General features: G+C 35.1%; 1 protein-coding gene across 2 annotated transcripts in view; it reads right to left on the bottom strand.

The window, feature by feature from the left end:
- SCN3A (sodium voltage-gated channel alpha subunit 3) overlaps positions 1-23943 on the bottom strand; it is a 141650-nt gene that overhangs the window by 20432 nt on the left and 97275 nt on the right. For both annotated transcript variants that reach the window (XM_020990844.2, XM_078146991.1), the window contains 3 exons: positions 13821-13941; positions 11755-11909; positions 10809-10982 (listed from right to left, as the gene is read on the bottom strand). In XM_020990844.2, the coding sequence (XP_020846503.1) occupies positions 10809-10982; positions 11755-11909; positions 13821-13941 (450 nt within the window). The remainder of the gene's footprint in view (positions 1-10808; positions 10983-11754; positions 11910-13820; positions 13942-23943) is intronic.

The following is a 23943-nucleotide window of genomic DNA, read 5'->3' as shown; positions in this document are numbered from 1 at the left end:
ATGGACCATAAATTCAAAATGAGTCAATAGTTCCAGCAAAAAAAAAATCATATCATCTTAGGCTATATTAACAAAAGCATAAAGTCCAGCACCACTACCATCCTTCCCCACCCCCCAACCCCTACCCTTGACCACAGGTCCTGCTTCCAGCCTAGCCCTCACAGCCATCATCTAAGAAAACAACTACTATGGAGAAGGGACAAGGCATTCCAACCAACTGCTACACATAGGGCTTGAAGCTAACCAAGCTGAAACAGCAGAGCGTCCTCAGGGAGAAAAAGGAGGCAGAATGTTCTAGGCAAGTCAAACTTCTGCCACCACTTTGACTATAGAACCTGATGGAGACTACCCAGGAGCTTGAGACCCAGCATAACGGTTTTCACGTACTAGGTCCTGGATAAAATACTTGTTAGTTTGACTGATCTGATTAATTTATATATATATATATATATATATATATATATATATATATATATATATATATATATATATATATATATATATATATGTGTGTATGTATACTCCACAAATTGTATTTGTAAACAAATGTTTCTTATATTCATAAACAAAAAAAACCCAAACATATTTTGTATACAGATGCAGCTCTGTTCTGTACTGTTTATATAGCAAGTACTCTCAGTACATGTCCCTGATATTTTCTTTTCAGGAAATTTCTGAAATCATTCTATAGATAGGAAAAAAACCCAACCCCGTTCTGTTTGTTGTTGTTGTTGTTTTAATCATGGGTGCAGCAGAAAATTGGAAAAAAAAATTTGGACGTGTTTTCTAACCCCCAATGCACATACAACGTGTAAATGTAAGTTTTTACTGTAAGATTAATTTTTTCATTTTCACCAATTCTTTGTAATCAAAAAAAAGATACCATTTGTCACAAATTAAGGCTAATTATTTGCTACAGCATACAGTATACAAATATGGAAATTTCAATGCCACCTTTAGGAGACATATGTAAAATAGTTTTGGAATCTTGTTGCTGTTTCTGTTGTAGATATAGTTTGTTCTTATTGTTAATTCTTTTCTGGGTGTAATGAAAAAAAAAACACTGGACAGGAAGGCAAAATACTTGGGTTATGTTACTTACTAGCTGTGTAATCTTGAGCAAAACATTTAATTTCCTTGAGCTTTTGTTTCATCAGCTATAAAATGAAGGATTAGACTAAGTAAATTATTTCTAATATTTTTTCACCTCTAAATTTACTTTTTTAAACTTTTTAAATAAAAAAAATTACTTTTAATTGATTTCCTGATTCTAGGATTCTAAAAAGATTAGCAGAAAATAACACTAAATTAAGTCCAAAGGAATACAACTGATGATAGCCTAAGTAATTCTACTTTAATCTATCACTATTGGAAAATGTATTGGAAGTACAGGGTAGCTAGGTGGTGCACAGTGGATAGAGTGTTGGGCCTGGAGTCAGGAGGCTCTGAGTTCAAATGTGACCTCAGATACTTATTAGCTGTGTGACCCTGGACAAGTCACTTCACCCTGTTTGCCTCAGTTTCCTCATCTGTAAAATGACCTAGAAAAGGAAAGGATATCCTACTCCAATATTTTTGCAAAACAAAAACAAAAACAAAAACAAAAACAAACAAACAAACCCGAATGTGTTCATTAAGAGTTGGATACAACAGAAAAATAACTGAACAATGAAACTGGAAGTACAAGTCCTAATCACAGTAGCATCACCTTTGTATACAAGATACAGTCTTTTATAAAGCTACATGACTACATATACAATTTTTCAAAAGACCCCCCTCCTGGCTTTTTGTTTATTTTTACTTAAAACAAAGAAACTCATTGGAGAAGGGCATCTACCTTTTGAAGATGGTGTTATCAATGGCATACTGAAAGTACAAAATCCCAAACTGGAAAAAAGGAAGTTAGTTTTCTTATATCTTGTAGAAGAAACATTAATGAATTCTCATCTCTTCTCCACGAATATAGGATAGATTTAACAAATAAATATTGGAAAGGCTGTTTTTCTAATACTTATTCAAATAATCTTAATTTTTTGTCAGGAAACTATGCGTTTGATGAGCATACTTATTCTTATATAGTGAGAGGGGAGAATTGATTAAAAGAACCCATGATCAATTGATTCCCCACCTATTTGATTTAATTACAGAATATAAGGGGATAGGTAGGTACAGAGACAATGGTGTTAAAGTCTTAAAAAGATCACCTATGCCCCTAGAAGTCCTTTAGAAAGCAAGCTACACTCTTTAAGGATCAGTCAAGGCAAAAGATAGTGTTCCAAGGGGTGTGAGACCTAACAAGTGAAAGGAGAAATAGCTCTGGAAGAAGGACCCAGCCCTTCAGAAGGAAATATTTATTGCTTTTCAGGGAAGTGCCTCTTCAGTCATGGCTTACAGCAGAACTTTTTATCTAATAGGATCATCGTATCATAGACCTTAAAGGCCATCTAGTCAAACTCCATTATTTTACAGATGAGGAAACTGAGGGTCAAAGAAGTGAAGTGAACTTACGAAGTTCACACTGGTAATAAGAGTCAGAGGTAGGATTTGAACCTAGGCTATCTGAATCCAAATCCATTCCACTTTCCATTGTACCAGCAGACACCACACTTTGTAGGTAGTAGATCCAGTCAGTTGAGGCAAGAAGCACATCTTAGGAGTGTGAGCTTTATGAGATAAGAAAGGTCCAAGCCCTGGCTGTCAGCAGTTGAATTGCAAAGATGAATTGGTATAAGGATCCCAGCTTAAAAAACTTCCCATCAGGGATAGTATATTCAGGGTGAGCAGGGTGAGATACCATTAAAAGAGAAAGGACATTGGGGCCCCACAATACCAGAGCTATGAATTACCTGGGCCATGTGTGTTCCCTACATGTGTGCCTCTCCACTAATGTACTCTTTGTGTCCATTCTTCCTACTGATGCTATGTGTAAGTATACAAATTTATAAATACTCACAAATGTGGGAAATTTTTATAGATTTATAGAGGCAATGTTTTGTAGCTATTGTTTGTATGATGCCGTCTGAGTAAATGCCTTTGTTTAGAGTCCTATCTGACTATTAAAGGTAAACATAATGATGAGTGTTCATCAGCTATAGTTTTAGGACTGTAGATCCATGGAGCTTAAACTCTGGGTAGTTGTCTCCAAACTATGAGTACAGATTGGGGGTAACCCACAGTAGATATTACACTTAAAATTTTCAGACATTAAAAAGCTTAAGGAAAAAATTAAGCTCCATTTCTGATATTCCCTGCAGAAGTACTTTCCTGAAGCGATTTCCAGATTGATCTTGATATGAAAATATCAGATGACTTCCTTGTACATAGACACTTTTTACTCAGAAATTTTGGAGCAATTCATATTGTTGGCAATGACTACTAAACAAAATTGAAATAAATTATTATTCAGATTTAATGTTTCCCCATAAGGTTTTACTTCTATTCTAATATTACAGACACATAAACTATAATACTAGAGGTAGCTTAATCTTAAAACTCTTCTCTCTTGGGACCTGAGTTCCTTAGAGCTTCCTTTAATTTTAACAACAATACAGATACCTAACTCATTTCACTCAGATTCTGACCATCTCCAGAATTTAAGCTTGATTGGGGGGAAGAAACATATAGACAAAGATGAACCAATGTAATAAAAATGACAATACTACCAAATTTGTTTTTTTCAGTGTAATACCAAACCATGAAAAGATTCTATGGAACTAGAAAAAATAATAAACAGGCATTTTAAAGGCATTTTAAAGGATTTTAACCTCTGAAGTGCTTTGCAAATATTATCTCATTTTATCCTCACACCAGGAGGTAGGTACTATTATTATCCTCATTTTTACAGATAAGGAAATTGAAGCAATAAAGATTAGTGAATTACCCAGAGCCACAGAGCTGGTAAGTGTCTAAGGCAGGATTTGAACTCAGTTCTTCCTGACTCCAGGTCCATTGCTCACTCCACTGCATAACCTAGTTGCTTCTTGACAATAATCAAGGAAGGAACAATTCAATATGTTTTAGCGTTTCATATGTTCATCTATTTTTGCATCTTTTTAGGTTATTAATTATGTTATAGAAGTCACTAGCTTGTTTCATGTAAAATAGTGTCAGGCAGACATAAATATTAGCCTTATTAAGAAATGGTAAAAATCTCACATACTATTGGCATTATATCATTTACTAGAATCTTTCGATTATAAGGATAACTTGTAGAGAGATTATTATCAATTAATACATAGGAACTCATAATGCAAAAAGTAATAAATTTCAGCTTATCCTTTTATGTTTGATATAGAATTTTGTGCCAACTGAATGCTCAAAAATATTAATTGCTCATGGGTAGGATGAACCAATGTAATAAAAATGGCAATACTGCCTAATTTATTCAATGCAATGCCTATCAAATCATCAAAGGATTACCTTATAGAACTAGAAAAATAACAAAATTCATATGGAGGGGGAAAAAAGGTTAAGAATTTTAAGAAAAATAATGAAAAGAAATGGAAATGAAGGGGGCCTAGCAGTGCCAGATCTCAGGCTGTACTTCAGAGTAGTAATTATTAAAACAATTTTATACTGGTTAAAAAGTAGAGAGGTTAACCAGTGGAACAAGTTAAGTATGCAGTCTGCGGATGCAAGGTATCAAATAACCAACTTCTGTATTAAGGACTCTCTAATTGACAAATCTACTGGGACCATCTCACACCTTATACAAAGGAAACCTCTAAAAATAGATATTAAAGGTCACATTATAAACAAATTAGCGAAATATGGAAAAAATTACATATCAAATCTATGGATAGGAGAAAAGTTCATGACCAAACAAGTAATAAAGAGGATCAAAGAATATAAAATGGATAATTTTGATTACTTAATATTAGAAATGTAAAACTAAGATTAAAAGGGAAAACAATTAAATGGGAAAAAGTCTTTCTGAGCATAATCCAGTTGTTTCCACTCCTTAAGGTCCACAGGGACATATTTCAGGGTAATTGATTACTACCAGGTAATTGATTACTGCCAGGGCTGACTGGGTCCCCTGGGACACCCCTTAGGGCTCTGCAGGGCTACTTCAACTTGGGTCTGGGCACCTGCTTTGGGTCCCTCAGGCTTTCCCGCCCTCCCCCCTCCTTCTCACTCTTCTCCTCTCCATATTCCTTCTCCCACCTCACCCCAACCCCCAAATACTCCCTCCAGGCTCTGGGGAAGGTGGTGGAACAGGGCTGAGGCTGCCCAGGAGTGGAAGAGCATGATAGGCTAGGTGAGGCTGAACACATATTTGCTTATTGATTGGCAACATTTACTTTAAAATAAGTAAACATTTCTTGATCTTATTATCAAGCAGATTTATATTCTATAGAATGTTTTCTAAAAAACACAACTCTCCCTGTCCTTCATGCCCCCTGCTCCCAATTATGCCTTTTGTGGCCAGTCAGAACAAGTTTAATTCCTCTTCCATATGAGTGTTCTTCAAATACTTTAATACAACTATTATGTTCTCTCTTAATATTCTTTTCTTCAGGGTCAACAACCCTAGTTCCCTTAACTAATCTCTACATAGCCACATCCTGTGAAGTCCCTCAACATCATGGACTCTTTCTAGATGTTTTTTAATAGGGGAATGCTGCTGAACCCAGTCCTTATGAGCATGTGCAAAGTGTCATGATAAAAGTTCCCCACAGGGAAGAGGCATCCAAGTCATGATGGGGTTTAATGGAAGTGCCTCGGAGAGATCTGGAGCAAGCACAGATATTCTGTAACTGAGTCTGGTCTGTTAACCAGGGGGTTGGCAGGACTGCACCCGGGGAGTCAGAACTGGAAGGGTATTCAAAAGGCTCTCATCAGCCTCCTCTTCCTGCTTGTTTTGACTTCTTTTCTTTGCCTGACTTCTTCCTGTTGTCAGCATTCAAGTGAGAGGAAAAAGACAATGCTATTCACTGGTAGATGAAAGTGGGAGGAACCACTCCCAAAGGTGGGCTATGGCATTAATAAAGAGATTTCCCCAACTTCTTAGGAGTCCCTCTAGAACCTCAAGAGGAAGTGAGGTCAGGCCATACTCATTCCATTTTCCAGCATTTCAATGTACTTTCTACAAGGTGCCATTCTGAACAGAATACCATATTCTAGGTATGGTCAGATCCAGGTAGAGTGTACACTATTCCTTCTTTAATGCAACATCAAGCTTCCATGATAGACAATCAGAAAAGGACCAACAAAAATCCATTATGACCACAAGAAACAGTGCAGTTCAGTATCACCTTACATTGTTTTACTGAATTACCAGCTCCAAAATGTCTAACTCCTAAAATTATAAAGGCACTTCTCCTCTCATAATGTTTTCTCATCTGTCAAATGAAAGGGTTAGACTAAATGGGTTCTGAGCTAACTTCCAACCCATCCTATGATCAGGTTAACTTACTGAGTTCAAAATAAGAAGAAAAGACTGTCATACTGAGTCAAAGCCATAGTCCAGTGAGTTTAGTCTGTCTAGCAGCTAGCACCATAGAATGTTGAGATGGCACAGCTATTTTCTATTATTTAAGTCTTAAAATGTTAGTTTTAATCTCCAAACATCTTGGTTTCCCTTAATAACCCATTGTTGCTTATCTTTTCCATGCATTTGTTTAAATCTCCTTTGACCTACTTTTGTTTGTGGCTGATACAACCCTGTATGCAATGAATTACATAAGTTTCTTCTACTGTATAAAATACTAGTTCCTTTTAATTTTTTAAAAAGTTTACTTTTTTTTTTTCAAACTTGAAGAGATAGGCTACAGTCTTAGTTTCTTTCAGGGTTTGATGAACAAGATTGATTTTGTAAACTTTAATTTTGTCCCTTTTATAACTTTTGTCTTCCAATTCTAAACAGCCCTACCACTCATAATCTATTTTCAAATAAGAGGCAGTGAGATGTAATAGATAAAGAGCTGTCCTTGGAACCAAGGCAGCCTGGCCTAGCTAGTCCCACCTCTGACACATCTTGACTGTGTGAATTGGCAGTCCTGTGGGCAATTCTTTAGTGTAATAAGTTGTAGAGAAGATTCTGGTCTGCACTGGTAGAGGGTTTCCTCATCCTATTTGAATGAAATTACAAGTCTAATACCTATCCCAAAGGATAGCACCCATGCCCACTCCATCATTTTATTGGATCCTTACCTACCTGTGGAGTGGATCTTTACCAGCACTGATGTGCCTTCTTTAGACATATGGAAACCAGATGAACATAGCATTTTAGGGGCAGATTTAGATCTGGTTGTTTAGAAAAGCAGTAAAAGGGTTTTTTTTTAATTTTGCACTCAATACCCTGTTTCATAATGTACAATATTCTGTTGGACTTTTAAAACATAGCAGCACGTTAGACTTATGTTTTTAATAAATATGTGTTAAATTTAATTTCATGACCCAGTGTCTTCTGAGAGCAGTCTACAATGACTTTTATGCCCTTTTCCTTGGGTATGTACTAATAACTTGAAGGCCATTAGTAGAGTGCTGTGCAAGAATGATGACTAGCTGGTGCCTGGCACAAGACCATTTAAACAACAGCCTAGAACAAGCACCTAGAAAAGTGCTTTTAAATCAACTTTTAAAGACAAACTGAGTTAGAGAAATGGGATCTCAGGAAGAAACTCAGAGCCTAGGAAACCGGGCCCAGTGAAGGAAGAGATCCTGAGATCAGGATATAGGGATCATGATTATGTTACTGTGGAGGCCACCTCTGGAGGAGAGACCATGATAAGGACAGGGTGGTTAGTTCAATTGGTGTGGAGCCACTGGTGGAGGTAGCCTGCCATCTAGTAGCTTATTTTAATCAATGATTCTTGTTAACTAGGTGCTAAGCTTAGTTGTTTTTGTTTGTCAAAGCAGAAGCAGTATTCTCATTGTCCTTTAAATTTCATGCCAACGAGCAAAACCCAGTCACCTGACTCTAGTTATATAGTTACATGTCTTTGCATGTTAACAGGCACTCAATAATATTGGAATTGAATTATGTAAGTACACTTTGGATTACTTTCCTCAAGACATTCTTGCCCATGTTGAGAGCCATTGGCTATGTTACTGTAATTTACAGAGCCTCACTAGATTGTTCCATAGTTAATTGTTAAGTTGGCATTCTATAAAAGAGAACAGTGTTTTCTATACATTGGGAGATCTAGATCATATATAAAAATGTGAAATAAAACAGCACAGAAAAATAACCATATAATCCTATTTTGCATTTCCTATCTTTAGTTTTCTGTCCATAGCAAAATATTCTCATGGGTGGCACTGCAACTTATTTTAAAAATAGAATTTGTGTTCAGTTCACCAAAAGTTTTTTTAAACTCTAAACGATGTGATTAGACATTCATTCAGAGACACAGCATGGCATAGTAAAGGGGAGTGCTGGACTTGGACTCAGAAAATACTGGTTTCAAATTTGACCTCTGACACTTAACAGCTCTGTTACCATGGGCAAGTATTTTAACTTCACTGAACTTCAGTTAATTCATTTGTAAGGTGGTGATAATAATGCAGGCAGCATGTACCTTGCAGAGTCTTGGTGAAGCTTAAATGAGATAATGTACGTAAAATGCTGAACAGATTTTAAAGTGCTGTATAAATGTCAGTTACTGTTATTCTTGGTGAGATAGTAATTCATTATTATATTACTCCAAGAAAATATTTCCCTTTAATATGTCAACTCAATTAATAGAATTGATTTAACATAGCCAATAAAATTAAACCTGTCTACTACATGTTACATTAGAGTCAAATTAGTAGAATTTAGAATTTTTGAGTTTCTTGAGTGATAATGACCAATTGCTGTGTTTTCTCTTAGTGTTGCCAGTAACTGTCTCCTACACTCTTGGTGGTGTGACAGAATGTGTCTTTTATTGACTTTCACTGTTGGGCTCTTGTGTATGGTTATCGGGCAGTAACATTCGTGCTTTCTAGTGGCTGTTGGATTTTTTTTTAATCTCCTTTGGTTCTTTGTTGTTCTTTCTCCACATATATTTAAAGACAAAAAAAGTCTTCCCATTCCCCAAACTCTAGTTGGCATGAACAAAATTATGCAATGGGAATAGCCCTTTTGTTTCAGTATAACTTTTGTGCTAATATTATGTGTTGTTTAATTATGACTTGGCATCAGTATTCTCCATGAGAATCCTTTTCCAATTATATTATACAATAAAAGGAGCAAAAAGAACACAAGTCTGGGAACTAGGAGATCTAGGTTATAGTCAGGTCACCAGATAGCTATGTAAGCGTGTAAGAGTTAATTAACTTTTCTGGGCCTCATTTTCCTGTATCTGCAAAGTGATGGGTTTGGACTAGACAAACCCTAAAGTTTCTTCCATCTCTGAATAATTTATGGTTTTGTGATATAAATTTTCCCATTATGGAAAATTTATTAGATATGTCTCTGTTTTGGATATCGAGGTTGCCATGTTGATATTTAATCATATTACATGGTGTACCAGACCTGAAAATGGAAAGCAATTACTTGCTTAGGTGAGAACTGGTGTGCAGCAGATTTGTTTAAAAAACAGATTAAGTGAAATATTTTGATTACAGAGGTGAGAGATACATATATTAAGGAATGTTCAGTTTTGAAATAGAGGACCAGAGATGGCATATGATAATAAAGGGAATGGATATATATACATTACAACCTTTGATTTATGTTGGTGTGTGTTAAGGTAGATGATAAAGTGACCACGAGTAATTAATTGTTAACCCTTGAAGACAATGTTATATATGTCTTGTTTAGTTGAGTTACTTCACAGTAAGACACAATGAAACATGGAAGACTGTGCAGAACTAGACACCCTTGTTAGATATTGGCAGTATCACTTCCTTAAGAGGAAAGCAGAAAAGCGTCTATTAGCCCTGCAGCTTGCATATTTGGCAATATATCAGTGATCACACTGTGGAGTAACCAGAGGTATCTGCAGAGGACAGCTCTATACTTGCTTTTTCACAAAATGTATGTCGTCTTAGCAATGTATAATAAGAACAGAAATAAGCTGTGTACCTTCTCTGAAGGTATGTTCATGTGTATGAATGAATGTTTCAAAAAATGAATGAAATAAAAGTTTGACTTTACTGGGTTTATGCTTTAGATAGACTAGTAAAATTTTAAAGTGAAGTTTGCATCATTGCTGATCTGCAATCGTTTCTGATTTTACCATCTTAAAATCTTTCTCCTCAAATATGAACACCCGTATTTGGCATTTGATGCTCTTCACAATGTGATTCCAACCTTTCTTTCTGTCTTTACTGTATATCATTCCCTTTCATGTAATCTTCGGTCTAGACAGTCTGTCCTTACTGTTTCTTAAAAAAAGATCTATTTCCCATTGCAGTCCCCCATGCCTAGAATGTTCTACCTCTTCTCACTCCCCCCCGCCTTAGAATCCATCATTTCTCTCAAAATACCTTTCATGGAGAAGGCAATTAATAAATGCTTATTGACTGGTTGGTTAGTCGAATTATTTCTAAAATAAGAGTATGGATGTAGTAGTCAGTATTTTCATTAAAAACCCATGACACCAAACCCATATCATTGTCCCTTCCTAAGAGATGAACAGTAGTTGTTTCATTGTAGAATTACCTGTCTCATCTACTCTGCTATTCTCTCCATGTTTCCAGAACTCCTTAATTGTTGCAACTTACTTATTTTTAAATAATTGAACAAATATATTGACACAAATGGCCTTAGACACACATACCACATTTTCACCTGAGTAGTATAGTAGAAATTGACTTAATATCAGCTATGACTTTTTTTTTTTGGAAACAGAATTTTAAAAATTCAAATTACTTACGTCAACAATCAAGAAATCCAGCCAGCACCAGGCATTAGTGAAATATGTTTGAAAACCATAAGCCACCCATTTTAGAAGCATTTCCAAAATGAAGATATAGGTGAAGACCTTGTCAGCATATTCCAACATTGTCTTAATGGTCTTTCGTTGTTCAATGTAAATGTCTTCAAAAGCCTGTGGATCATAAGATTTTTTGGACTATTTATATTCTCTGAGTATTATGCAAGAGTGTTCAGTACACTGCTATCCCCAAAGTGGAGCTTGATAGACACTGGATAATGATGAAAACTAACCTTATAATTCAAAAGGACATAATAGATAAACCAGGGGAAAAAATGAACAGAGGGATTTCAGTCCCTCCACCAGTTGTTCTGAGTACATTTCCTTTTGTTTACTTAGTTCTAATATAGCTCTTATTATATTTCAAATTGTCCTTACAAAATGTGACTGAAGTAAAGAGAATTTAGCTTATAGTTTGATCAGGAACTTTATTAGGAATGGAGGTATTATAGATGATCTCTCAGGTCATTTCTAACACTATCATTCTATGATTATATGAATAGCTGGTTTTGGATTTTTTTCTGCGAAGATTAAATTGATTAGACATTTAAAAAACTGACCAGAATTTATGATACTGTAAGCATGATTATTTGGAGAAGATGGGATGATAGTTTTTGTTGAATGTAACATCCTACTGGGCTATCTCTTTTTTTAAAAATGAGAAAAAGTAGTCTGTCTAAACATCTGTTATATAAACACAAGATGAGAAATTCCATCTGGCCATCCAATTTGTTTGATTTGTTCTGTAGTAAATTCTCCATCATTTTGTTCCTTAAATGGCAAACTCTGCAGGGTATGGTAGAAATGCATCGTAGACACAGCATTTTAGCAGAAAAATAAATTTAATCAAAATCTATTTGTTCACAGTGACATGTGTTTCACTTACCAAGGCACCACTGCTGAGTAGGATCATGAAGACAATAAATGTCTCGAACCAGTTGTGTTCAACAATACTGTAGCAGGTTTTCCTAAGATTCCACCAGATTTTTCCTTTGCCTTCTTCTATACTTACTTGACAAAATGGGAACTTCTTGATGCAGCCTGAAAACATGTTATTTGAGTATGCCAAATTAGAAAGGGACAACTTCATGTTCTTACTAGTTTTTTTAAGGAGTTAATAGCACATCTATGTATGAGCATACCAGTTTATACACAGAAATGAATGTCAGAGGAGGGACTTGAACCCATGTCTTCAGCCAGGTCTCTTTACAGCAGCATACTGTGATAATGTAATTTGTGTACATAATATGTATATGTGCTATAATACTATATACAGAAGCAAACAGTCTGTGGGTACACAGTGTACTTACAAAGTTCAACTTTGCCCTGGTACAAAAATGTTACCTTTATGGCCAGTTTTGTCTTAGGCCCCAGGCCCTGAACTGTAAGCCCCTTTAGAACATGGACTGTCTTTTACATTTCTTTGTATCCCCAGCACTTATCACAGAGACTGGAAACTAGTAAGTGCTTAAAAATGCTTGATGTATAATGACTGATGAATAAAGGTGTTCTCTCTGGCTGAAACCTTGGTTCTACTTATATGTTCATGTCAAAGTTGCTCTTCCAAACTATTTGTTCTGTTTTTTTTTTCTGATATCTGTATGCAGAAATCTCTCTCTCTTGATTCTTCTTAGAAAGTGTACAGCCTATTATCAACTTCCCTAAGCATCTTGCTGTCCGGGTCAGCCTTTTGATTGATTACACCGATGAGTAATTACCACTGTCAGCTTCCTGTGTTCATGCATTGTCCTTTCTCCACAAATATTTATCTTATACATTCCTATGCCACTACCTACAATGCTATTTGTTTAATCAAATTAAGAAATATGTTTTAAACACCTACTAAGTGCACTGTGAAAAGTATTACTAGCAGCATGATTATTTTTGTTCCTGTCAGTTAGACTTCTGGCCCATTACAAATTATTTCTCAAGTCATTTGCAGGGAATAGTGGATGAAAAGATGGCCTTGAAGCCGGGAAGACCTGGGTTCAAATTCCGCCATTGACTCATACTGGCTATGTGAATCTAGACAAGTCACTTGATCTCTCAGTGCTCATAGGCAACTCTATTAAAATATAAGTTGTTGAGGAGCCAATATGCAGTACTTGAGAGAGTTTTCTCACCTGAGAGTTCCCTATACCAAGGAAATCACAGGTTCTGTCCCTATACATAAAATAAAATAGATGTTTACCCATATCAACAAAAATGAGTGCATAAAATACCCCTTACTTGCAGCAGGAAAAAAAAAAAGACTTGCTTTAGCACTTATAAAGCAAATTGCATTATTCAAGTCTTAAGAGTAGAACCAAATATATAATATGTATTATTTTCTGCTTATCACAAAGTTAAGGAAAATCAGTAAGGTGAAGGAAAAAAATGACAATGATCTTTCCTCTAGTTTTGAATTCCAGTGCTTTCCTATTAGATTCTATTCCACATTTTAGTTATTCTCTATTCATTGTTCATATGTTGCACATATCAGTTCATGTATTGATTTTACTCCACTACTATATATATATGTATATGTGTGTGTGTGTGTGTATATATATATATACATATATATGTGTGTGTGTGTATACATACACACACACATATATGTATGTATATGTAAAAACATCCATGAATCGTGTCTTCATTATTTTTGTATCCACCTTAAGGCCTAGGCCAGTGATGCACATACAAAGTACTTCATAAATGAATCAATTCTGAATAACTTAATGTTTTCCTTCGTGACCACTGCTAGAATTTTAGGGCATTCTTTCATACTATTCAAGTAGCATCTCTAGACAGACTTCTTGGAAAAGAACACATGAACCTTTCTAATTAAAAGACGCTTGCAGTGAAAGTGCCTTCTTCATCTCCTCTAAGTATTTCTTGTAAATATGGCTCTCTCTAGAACACTTAGCATCCTGAAGAAAATTTTAATTGATTGTATTAAACTAAACACCTCACCTTCAGTAAAACAGTCTTCTGGTTCAAGGTCTTCTTCTGGTTCAATTTCTGCTTGTTCACCTTCTCTGGGAGGGGCAACATCGACTGTGCTGCCTTCGGATGAACTGGATGCATTTAACTTCTGAAAACAGAACCCCATAAGCAAAGGTTTTTCTCTTTGCTTAGTGTATCTGGAACATTCTTGTCATATTATGAGACAAATTACAGTGGTAGTCTAAAGTCTTTAGTAGGACAATCAATAAATATATACTGCGAACTTTAAGATAACTAAGGTCCTAATAATGTGGCTACTGACCTGATCCATATGTGATATGAGAAACTAAAGATGATTTCTTTTACATGTGGGCAATATGAAAAAGAAGTACCAATTATTTTCAGAAACTTTACTTGTATTAGGTTTCATTGTGAATTTACATCAAAATGTTCTATTGGAAAGACTAAATCAAGTGCAGTCTGATAAAGATTGGGCATGCTACTGCCATTACTGATTGAATTTATTAAATATGTATCGTATCAAGCTGATTTCTACCTTTGAAATTGCAAATAGTTGGGGAAAAAGAATGTGACCAGTTGCTACTAAGCATTGTCCAGGTATCTACAATTTCAGAAACGAAGAGCAGCCTATTCATATTAGTCATCATTATATTTCATCTTTGAGCTATTTCTTTCACTGGCTTGCTTATTTTTCCTTTTACTTTAAGATGGCTCATGAATTTTGTTTTGAAAAGCTGAATAATTACCAAAGAATTTTGAATGAAATTGACATTTCATCACATGAGGAAGTTTCAAAAAATTACATTGAATCTAATCAGGAGAACAATTTGAGTTCAACATGTAACCAGATTAGGAACTTCAAGTTACTGTGATGTGCTATGTGGCTAGAAAAACCATATTTAATATTACAGGAGTTTATTAGGTGCTTTGAGATCACCCTCTTGAACATATTACAAAATGCAACATATTATATAAATTGATGCAAACACACAAAGCAGAATAGGTAGTTGGAAATGCAAAGCTTTTATCAATGAATATATATTGTCTGGAAATATTAATCATGCTAAATTCTCCCACAACTTCAGTAGGATTAAAAAGGCCCAAGAGGGTTAATATAGCTTACGAAAGTGCCCGAATTATTTCCCAGATGTAGCCTAAGTAATAGGAACACTGGGTGCCACATGCATAGCTCATTAGAATTATAATGCAAATGCACTTTCATACTTCAGAGTACATATACATTAAATGTAGCAGGCTGGTTGAAAGTAGAGCAATATAGGGAATCTTTAGCATAGTGCTGAAGTCAGGAAGACCTGGGGTCCAGGACTGCCTCTGACATATACTAACTGTGGGATCATGGGCAAACGAGTCACGTAACCTCTTAATGCTCTAGCCATCACTTCTATGACTTTAAGTTACGGATGATCATTGTTTGTGGAGGAAATAGCCACACAGAATTTCTGCCTACTAAGAAAAATCACAAATTTGGACCAAGTATGTAGGTTACTCTTTTTGCGGTACTTCTGGCTAGGTAACAGTAGCCATATCTACATAAATATATTCTGATTATTAACTTAGGGCAGAATATAATTATTATAAGACCTTGGTTTCCTTGGATCATATTATGAAATCCATATTAATTGAAGCACCATGAAATGGGAAGATGCAGCATCATTATTGCTGATGGGCATGGAAACGAGCTTCAGTAGATGGTTACAGTAAAGGAATTTCTACAGCGGTCTTGGTTCTGACCTACTAATCAATGTATTTTTGCCCAAGCTGGAGGGGAAAAGCCTCCCATTTTCCTAGAACTCTTTCACTATCAATTGTCAAGGGGATGATAAGCAGAAGTCTCCTATTTCTCTTTTTAAGAGATAAAGGAAAGTGCTTAATAGAAAGTACAGCAGCAATTATGTGCAACTGGGAAAACTGTTTTTGAGCATAGCTAATGATGTCTTCCTGCTCAGGCCTTGTCCGACCCTGTTTTGATGGCTGAGAATTAGAGCTGTTAACCTTTGGAATTTATAGAAAACCTTTCCTAGCCATCCCCACTTTCCTTTTAGGATCCCTGTGGCATTTATAGTGTATATTTTATATTTTTGCATTTGTTACTGTTATAAGTTAATGCTTTTTTATTTCATTCTATAGCTTTTAATTATCTAATGTGATTAAACTTTTAGAAGGTAAGAACCATATTTCCTACTTATTTTGCATCTCCTAGAGTGTTTACAACGGATCAGAGAACAGAGTAGACTACTAAGTACCTATTGACTGTAATGTTACATAATGGCTTTAGCTATCCTTTTCATATATGACTATCAAATTCCTAATATAAAACTTGCAAATCTGGATGTGCTGCTTATTTCCTGTGTGACCTTGGGCAAGTCACTTAATTTCTCTCAGTTCATCTATAAAATGAGAGAGCTTTCTGACGTCTAAGGTCCATTTATCCTTTGCTCTTTCATATATCACTTATTTCAATGACATTGCATAGTGATCATCTTTTTTACTCTACAGTTACCTGCCATATAATTCACTGATACATTAGCATTAAGTGCAAGCATTTGATTTTCTAGCACTCTGAAAAGGCATTAATTCAAAGTTCATAAAGGGATGGCATTCATTTTACTCAATTCTGTCTTTTTGTTTTCAAAGTGACACGCCTTGTTTTTTGTGAATGAAAGGGGGAAAAAACCCTCCATTCCTACCCCATTCCATGAGTCTCTGCCCCAAATGAGTACAAATCCATTTATAGTAAGGATTTGTGATTATCCTGTAGCCTATGAGATTTACAACTTCAACAGCTTCTTAAGCTCTGCAGAGCGGCTTAAGGAATGGAACAAGGCATAAAGCTGCTGCTGCTGCTGAATTACAGGATGAAAGTATTGATGAATCTAGAGCACCAAACCAAGACTGTATGTGGGGACTGACACTCCTGGATTATTCAGGGTAAAATAATATCCATTTCTGTTTCATGAATTTGTAATGGAGATCCCTTAAATGTTATAATCAGTAGCCTCTAACTTCTGAATTAGAAAGTGAGATGCACATGTATTTTTATATCGTTATCCAGAAATATGATAGTAATAGTAATTTTTTAATCCCTGTAGTCTCTAAAAATGCCTTCAAAAATACAGGGTGGGGTGGAATAATTACTCCTAATATAATAATTTTCTAAGCCATTGATTTATGTGATTTTCTTGTTTTAAAATTTTGCTTTTATTATGAAGATACATCAATTTTCTAGACTTTAGTAACTAGAGTATGCCACAAAGAGCTTCAAGTCACTGGAAATGTGGCTCATTCTCCTTCTTTTTTGAAAAATAGCTGTAAATTAAAGTCTAAAAGATCTTTAAAATAAGTTAAATTTGGTAGAATGATATTCGTTTAACTATGATCAAACTTTCACTCTCACAAAGGATAGTTCCTCTTTATGTGGCACATATTGTAATAATCCTATCAACATAGTTGCTCATCTAATTTAAAAGCAAAATACAGTACAGTGATTGATAAAACATGACAAATAACTCATTCCTGAATGAAGAAACTGAAATAAGCCCATGTACTGAGAAACTCAGATTCCTCTGATGAAATAACTTTACCAAGTAACTGAAATAAATATGATTTTTGAAGTACTTGAGAAAGAGAAACAGGTAATAAACATGATGTAATAGGAAAATCAAGTATAACATAACACAGTGCAAATTCAAACCTGTTTCCCTAGACTCTTTTTTTTTTTAAATCTTATGGCTGAATTTAGATTTTCATCCCTTGTAGACTTTAGTCTGGTCCTACAGAGAGATGATGACTTATACTCTACAGATACCCATTAGAAAGCATGTTGTTTTTATTTTTGATTTTTTTAGGATGCAACATTCTCAAGGCCTGATTCAGCCATGGAAAACATGCCCAGCTCGAGCAGAAGCCCATTGCAATGCTATGGAAGCTGCATACTGAACAAAGAACCATGTTCTCAACATCAAGATTCCAATACATGGAATAATCCAGAAAGTTAAATTTAAGTACTACCTGGAGGAATAGACTAATTCGAGATATACAATGACATAATTGGCACTAAAATGGGCCACAAATGCATCAAAAACAATCAGACTTCTTTTCAACTAATATATTGTCATATATAGGCATTCCCCTTTATGATGAAATATCTCTTGCTTTTTAACCAATTAAATGATGAAATTTAATAATACATAAGAGAGAGCAGTGGCCTTTTTCCACTGAAATGCCTCACAGTTCATTTATTTTCAATTAGCTACTAAATGTTTGAGTTTCGTGAACTATCTTATGGTTTAGGAGACAAAATTAAAAAAAAAAGATTCAGCCATTACAGATTGTCTTTAGATAAATAATGACATTGCTCTTCAACCTTATGTGCTTTGTCTTGCAAATAGGAAAAAAAAAACTTTTACACATACACTTCCAGTAGGGCCTTAGTCTGATCTTTTGGATTTGTTTATGCATATCTTGACTTTAAATATTGTCACATGCGGTACAGCCAGTGGTAGGTGGAGAGCTGCTTCCCTTCTGGCCTCAGGCAGTTAGACCAGAGATAAACAAATAGCTTTCTGCACCACCTGTGATCATTCTGACTCTATTAAATACAGGAAGAAAGCTACTGAAGCCAGGTCTCACCATCAGAGGTTTCAAATATGCCTTCCCCCAGTGAACTTCTTTGAACTGATGTTCAGGTTACAAAGCAATGGAGGTGATAGGCAAATAAAGCTTTCAAAGTTTTTTAGCTGGCTTTGCTGAGACCTGAAAACAGTGTGCACAGCACACTCCCTCAGCATTTTGAAGAGCAGGAGATATGAGCACAAAAAAAGCCAAGAGACGAAACATATGCTTGTGATATTCATCTTGTACACAGATACACACACTTTCATCCACACTAGCCTTTTTTAGGCACAATAAATTGAAGATACTTGACAGTTCCCTAGAGTGTTAGGTCATAAACATTTGTCATTCCAACTGTCATCTTTGCCCATGGATATGTTGTCTCCATATGAGTTTCTAGAGATGTTAACTAGAAGAAATTGGGGCCACATAAGGAGAGGGAGAAAATTGGAGCTGAATGTGATTTTCATAAATGACAAAACAAATGATTAGAAAATTCATGTGAAAAAGAGCAAAGGGTTTTAGTGGACTGAAGAGGTATAAACAACTCAATCTGAATCAATAGAATGACATGGTGGCCAAAAAAGCTAATGATATTTTAGGCTGCATTAACACAGTCATAAGACAGTTAAAGGACTCCATAGTGCATAGAGTGCCAAGCCTGAAGTAAATTTGACCTGAGTTCAGATACAGCCTAGCTGTGTGACCGTGGGCAAGTCACTTAACACCTCTCTTTACCTCAGTTTCCTCTTCTGTAAAATGGAGATAATAGCACCTACCTCCCAGGGTTGTTGAGGATCAAGTGAGATAATAATTGTAAAATGCTTAGCACAGGTCTGGCAATTAGTAAGCACTATATAAATATCATCAGCAGCAGCATCATCACCATTATCTCAAATAGGGAAGATTATACTCTCACTATAGAAGGCCAGATGTCATCTGGACCATGATAATTCAGTTTTGAGTACTACATTTTAGGAAAGATATTCATAAGCCAGAGTTAATCAGAGTCATGTGATATGGGTATCTATTGAAGGAAAATACTATTGATGTAGAAAATAAAACCTAAAGGGGACTCACTGGAGTTGTGTGTAAGAAGTATGAGATATGTTTTATTCCCCAAGGGGAAAAACTAGAACCAATGAATGGAAGTTACAGAGAGGTACATTTCAGCTTGACCCAAGGAAAAACTTTCTAATTATTAGCTTTTTCCAAAAGTAGAATAGATGGCCTTTGAAAGCGATTGGTGCCCTATCACTGGAGTCCTCTTTAGGTTGATGCCAGATGATTGTATTTCAGGGATGGTATAGAGGGGATTCATATTTAGATTTGTGTTAAGGGTTAAGCTAGATGACCTCTAAGATCCCTTCCAACTATGAGGTTTTGTTAACCTATCGTTCCTTATACTCTAAAAGGACTATAGGAAACCCAAAACTCTGCACAGGATAAGCATATGTCTTCAGATTTAGGCAGGTATTTCAGGGCTTCTGGAAATTTTTTTTATTCTGAAATTCAGAAGAAAAGGCCTTCTTGTTATAAGCATGTTATTTATATTCTGAAAATGTTAAATTATTATCACTTCTGCTATTGAAAGGAATTATCAGATTTTTCTGTAGTGTGATTTTTCAAAATAAATATTCATGTCAAAAAAGTCAGCACTTAGTGAAAAAACACTGAGTAAATCAACAGGCATTCTGTGTCGTCTGTCCCACACTACACCAATATTTCTGGATTTGTACCACAACATAGCAAACTCAATTATTACTGATTATAAAGAGAGTAGAAATAGATTAATTCCACAGACAACCCTAGTCTCTGTTTTAGCAATTAACTTATATTTCCTTCCCTGAAAGGATTTGGCAGTAGCCAGGATGGCGTTCCATTGACTTGTGAATCGGAATCTCCCCCCACTGCCTTCACTCTAGTGGGGATCAAAAAAACAAACAAAAAAAAGCAATTAAATGAATGAAAGGTGAGTAGCGGGCAGAAGAACATTAGTCAAGAAAATAATCCAAGCATCCGAAAAATCCATAAGTATATAATTGACTTGGGAGTTGACTTTATTTACCAAATAATTAAAAATAATAAAGACCATAAAGTCCCCAAGTTCCATTTTGCCTCCTCAATTCTAAAGTACAGAATTTAGGAAGAAAATGTAGTGAAATGTGAATCATGGACGGTCTAAAACAAAAGGTGAGTGTAAAGCGCCAATTACACGAAGGCTGATGATACTCTCCCAACCTCTTTTAATTATTCTGGGATGATCACCATTTCCTGTACATCCAAAACAAGATACTTAATCACTTTTCTGATATAACCATGTAACATGCCAGTTACTACATAAAATTTCATGAAAGCCCAAGATATGTGGTGCCCAAATGAATACAGACTATGGCCCTTCAAATCTCAAAAACTCAGATTACCTCTCATTCCATAAAGTCTTTCCCAATATAAATGAAAACAAACTAGTTAATATTTGGAACATGTGGTTTGAGGGGACTACAAATTACATGACTAAGGCATATTGAATATGGCTGCTTAATAATACCTGCTAGGTTGTTACTGGTTCTGTTTTAGACATATTCCACTTATAAGGGCTGAATCAAAAAAGAGTAGTGCTTTCATTTTTGTAAAATAAAAGCAAATAAACAGGAAGTTCATGCTCAATTTGTCCTCTTACCTGTATTACACTTAACACTCCTCTCTAGCCTAAATGTGTATTTTAAAGCCTACTGAGCATGCAGTCATTAATCTTAAGGATGACATAGAATGTAGCTTAATAACCTCAGTAGCAAAATCGTGTATAATGTTGGGACTGCCCATCTTGCCTGACCATGCTGTGATGTGAGTCACATGATTCAGCAGAGAGCAGCTGTGCATGTATCTACTGTTTTGCGATGGAGAAGGGAGGGACATAGCTGAGAAGCATGCAGGCCAATCAATATCCATTTTAAAAGTTATTATATATGTAGAACTTGCTTAGGTAACCTGGGTGAATGAGGTGGCACGTGCCTCTGTCTGGTTAATAAGGACCAGAGCTGCATTCTTGACTGCTCCAGCTCGATTTTACCCCTGTGAGAAGTAAGAATGGTAAGCAGTGAAGTTCATGATAGGATATTGCTAGATTTTCCTCTGGAAACTCTACTTCAAATATGATTTTAAAGAAAAGAAACATTTCACCTTTTTTATCCCCCATTTACAGTCAGGGCAGTAAATGAAACCAACAAATTTTAAAGACCTAATGAGAAAATTCGGATCGGAACTTTTATATTTAGATCAAAAAGTATAATTAGCAAAACTCCACATAATAACTTAGCCATAAAACTTATAATAGGCTAAATACAAAGAAGACTAAAAATCACACTTTTAAATTTAATTTTTGAGATCTCTTCCATTTCATTCTTAAAAAAATTTTGCTTATTCGTATACCAACCAATTTAATTAAGTTCAGAAAATTATAGCAAGTATTCATATTTTTCCTCTAAGGTTTCAGGACTCATCTTTGCCTAGCTGCACTATTAATTAGTTAAGTTTACTATTAATAATAATAATAAGTGAATGTTAAACTTTTCAAATGCCTTCTAAATTTGCCATTATTTTCTGCCTCATCCAAAGTGGAAATATGTTCCAAAGTTTTATTAGATGTGTCAGCATTGGTGTCTGAATTGTTTGCTTAACACACAAGCCAAAAAGAATGATTTACTTTCTAAATCAGATCCAAGCATTCTTTGACTGTCTCAAAATCTTTTTTAAAAAAGAATAGAATTTTTGTCCTTTACATACACATGATGGATATGAATAATAATAATAATAATAAAACAAGTAAGCATTTAAAGACCTGCCCCTTCTCTCTGAGTAGAATTGAATTCATAAACGAGTAATTTCTGAGTATTTCAGGTCAAATGTGCATTTCATAGGGAAATGCATAAATCTCAGCAATCTAAGAACATCATACTTTTTACTTTTGTGAATGCAGATATTGGCCTTACTTGAGCTTGTTATCCTGATCACAAAAAATAGCACCCTTTCCAAAATATGTTCTTTTTATCCATGACACTATCAATCTTTCAGTCTTCTAAGCTAGAAGTCTTGAAGTCATATTTGAATCTTTCTTCTCCTTAATTTCCTAGCTACCACCACATCTTGTCATTTCTTCTTTCAAGATGTTTTTCAGTTTTAAACCTTTCTTCTTAATTCCTTCTGATACTTGATAGATTAAGAATGCCAAGTACAAGAGCTTTTTTCCCCTTAATTTCATATGATCACCTACAGTAAATATCTGATTATTATTTCAGGGTATACTGAGGTTTAACACAAAATCATTTAAAAAGTTTTTAATTGTGTTACATCATTTTTTTTTCATTCAGTTCTCCACATACACTGATGATCAATTAAACTATATTCTGCGGGTTGACTGAACTTATTCAATGTCATCTTGAAAAAGTATAGAGTGGTATGAGATAAGAAAATCACCATGTATGACATTTTATAAATGAGAATGAAAAGTGGGCAAAATTTGATGACAAGAGAATTGTTGAATCCTACCATTCTACATAAATTATGGAAAGGTTCTCTCTGAAGTGGGGCAGAACCCTCTTGAGTAGACATATAAAAATAACTGTGTACTTTAAGCAGGCTTTCATATATTCTAAGACTACACACACTTTTTTTTTTGAAAACTATGAAGGTATATAACCCACTTCCAAGGCACTAATATAACAAAAGCTATGACTAAAGATGGTTGCTACGTATTTGGGTTTTTGTTTGTCTGTTTGTTTTTAAGGGTTCCTCTTTTGCCTTTTATTTCTAGATATGGATGTTCTCTAAGGCTCTGTCTTTAGTCCTCTTCACCAACTATAGTTATTCCTTTGGTGGGCTAATTATTCATACAATTCATAGTTTCCATTATCAACTTTATGTTGATGATTCATCAATATACATTGGCTGCCTTGATCTCTTATCCAAGTAATCCCACAATTCTATTTAACTGTGCCACAAATGTCACTTTAAACTCAACATATCTAAAATTGAAACTCATCTTTTACTCAAAATTTGGGTCCTTAGCTTAAAGACATAATTTCCAGTGGTATTACCAAACTTTAAGTCTCCCAGCTAGATATCTTGTAGTCATCTTTCTTTTGCTTCATCTCCTTTCTACTACAAAATCAAAGATGTCTATGAAATTTAACACTTCCTTTAAATTCCTATTGATACCACTCTAGCTCAGGCCTTCATCATGTCATTTGTTATTGGATTATTATAATAATTTCATAGCTGGTCTCTATGCCTCCAGTTTTTCTCTACTTTAACTTGACCTACATACTGCTGTCAAGGTAACTTCCTAGAGTACCATTTTCATAACATTCCTATGCTCAAGAACATACAAAGGTTCTTTGTTGTCTACAATATCAGGTTCAAAGCCTTTTGCCTGGATTTCAAGGCCATCCATGATCTGACTTCACCACTCTTTTATACTAAGCCTCTTCTATTTCAGCAA

Source organism: Phascolarctos cinereus, unplaced genomic scaffold, assembly GCF_003287225.1.
Source record: "Phascolarctos cinereus isolate Bilbo 61053 unplaced genomic scaffold, phaCin_HiC Scaffold_726;HRSCAF=1367, whole genome shotgun sequence".
Classification (NCBI taxonomy): Eukaryota; Metazoa; Chordata; class Mammalia; order Diprotodontia; family Phascolarctidae; genus Phascolarctos; species Phascolarctos cinereus.
Note: the sequence above shows the minus strand (reverse complement) of the source record. Positions and strands in the feature narration are given on the sequence as shown.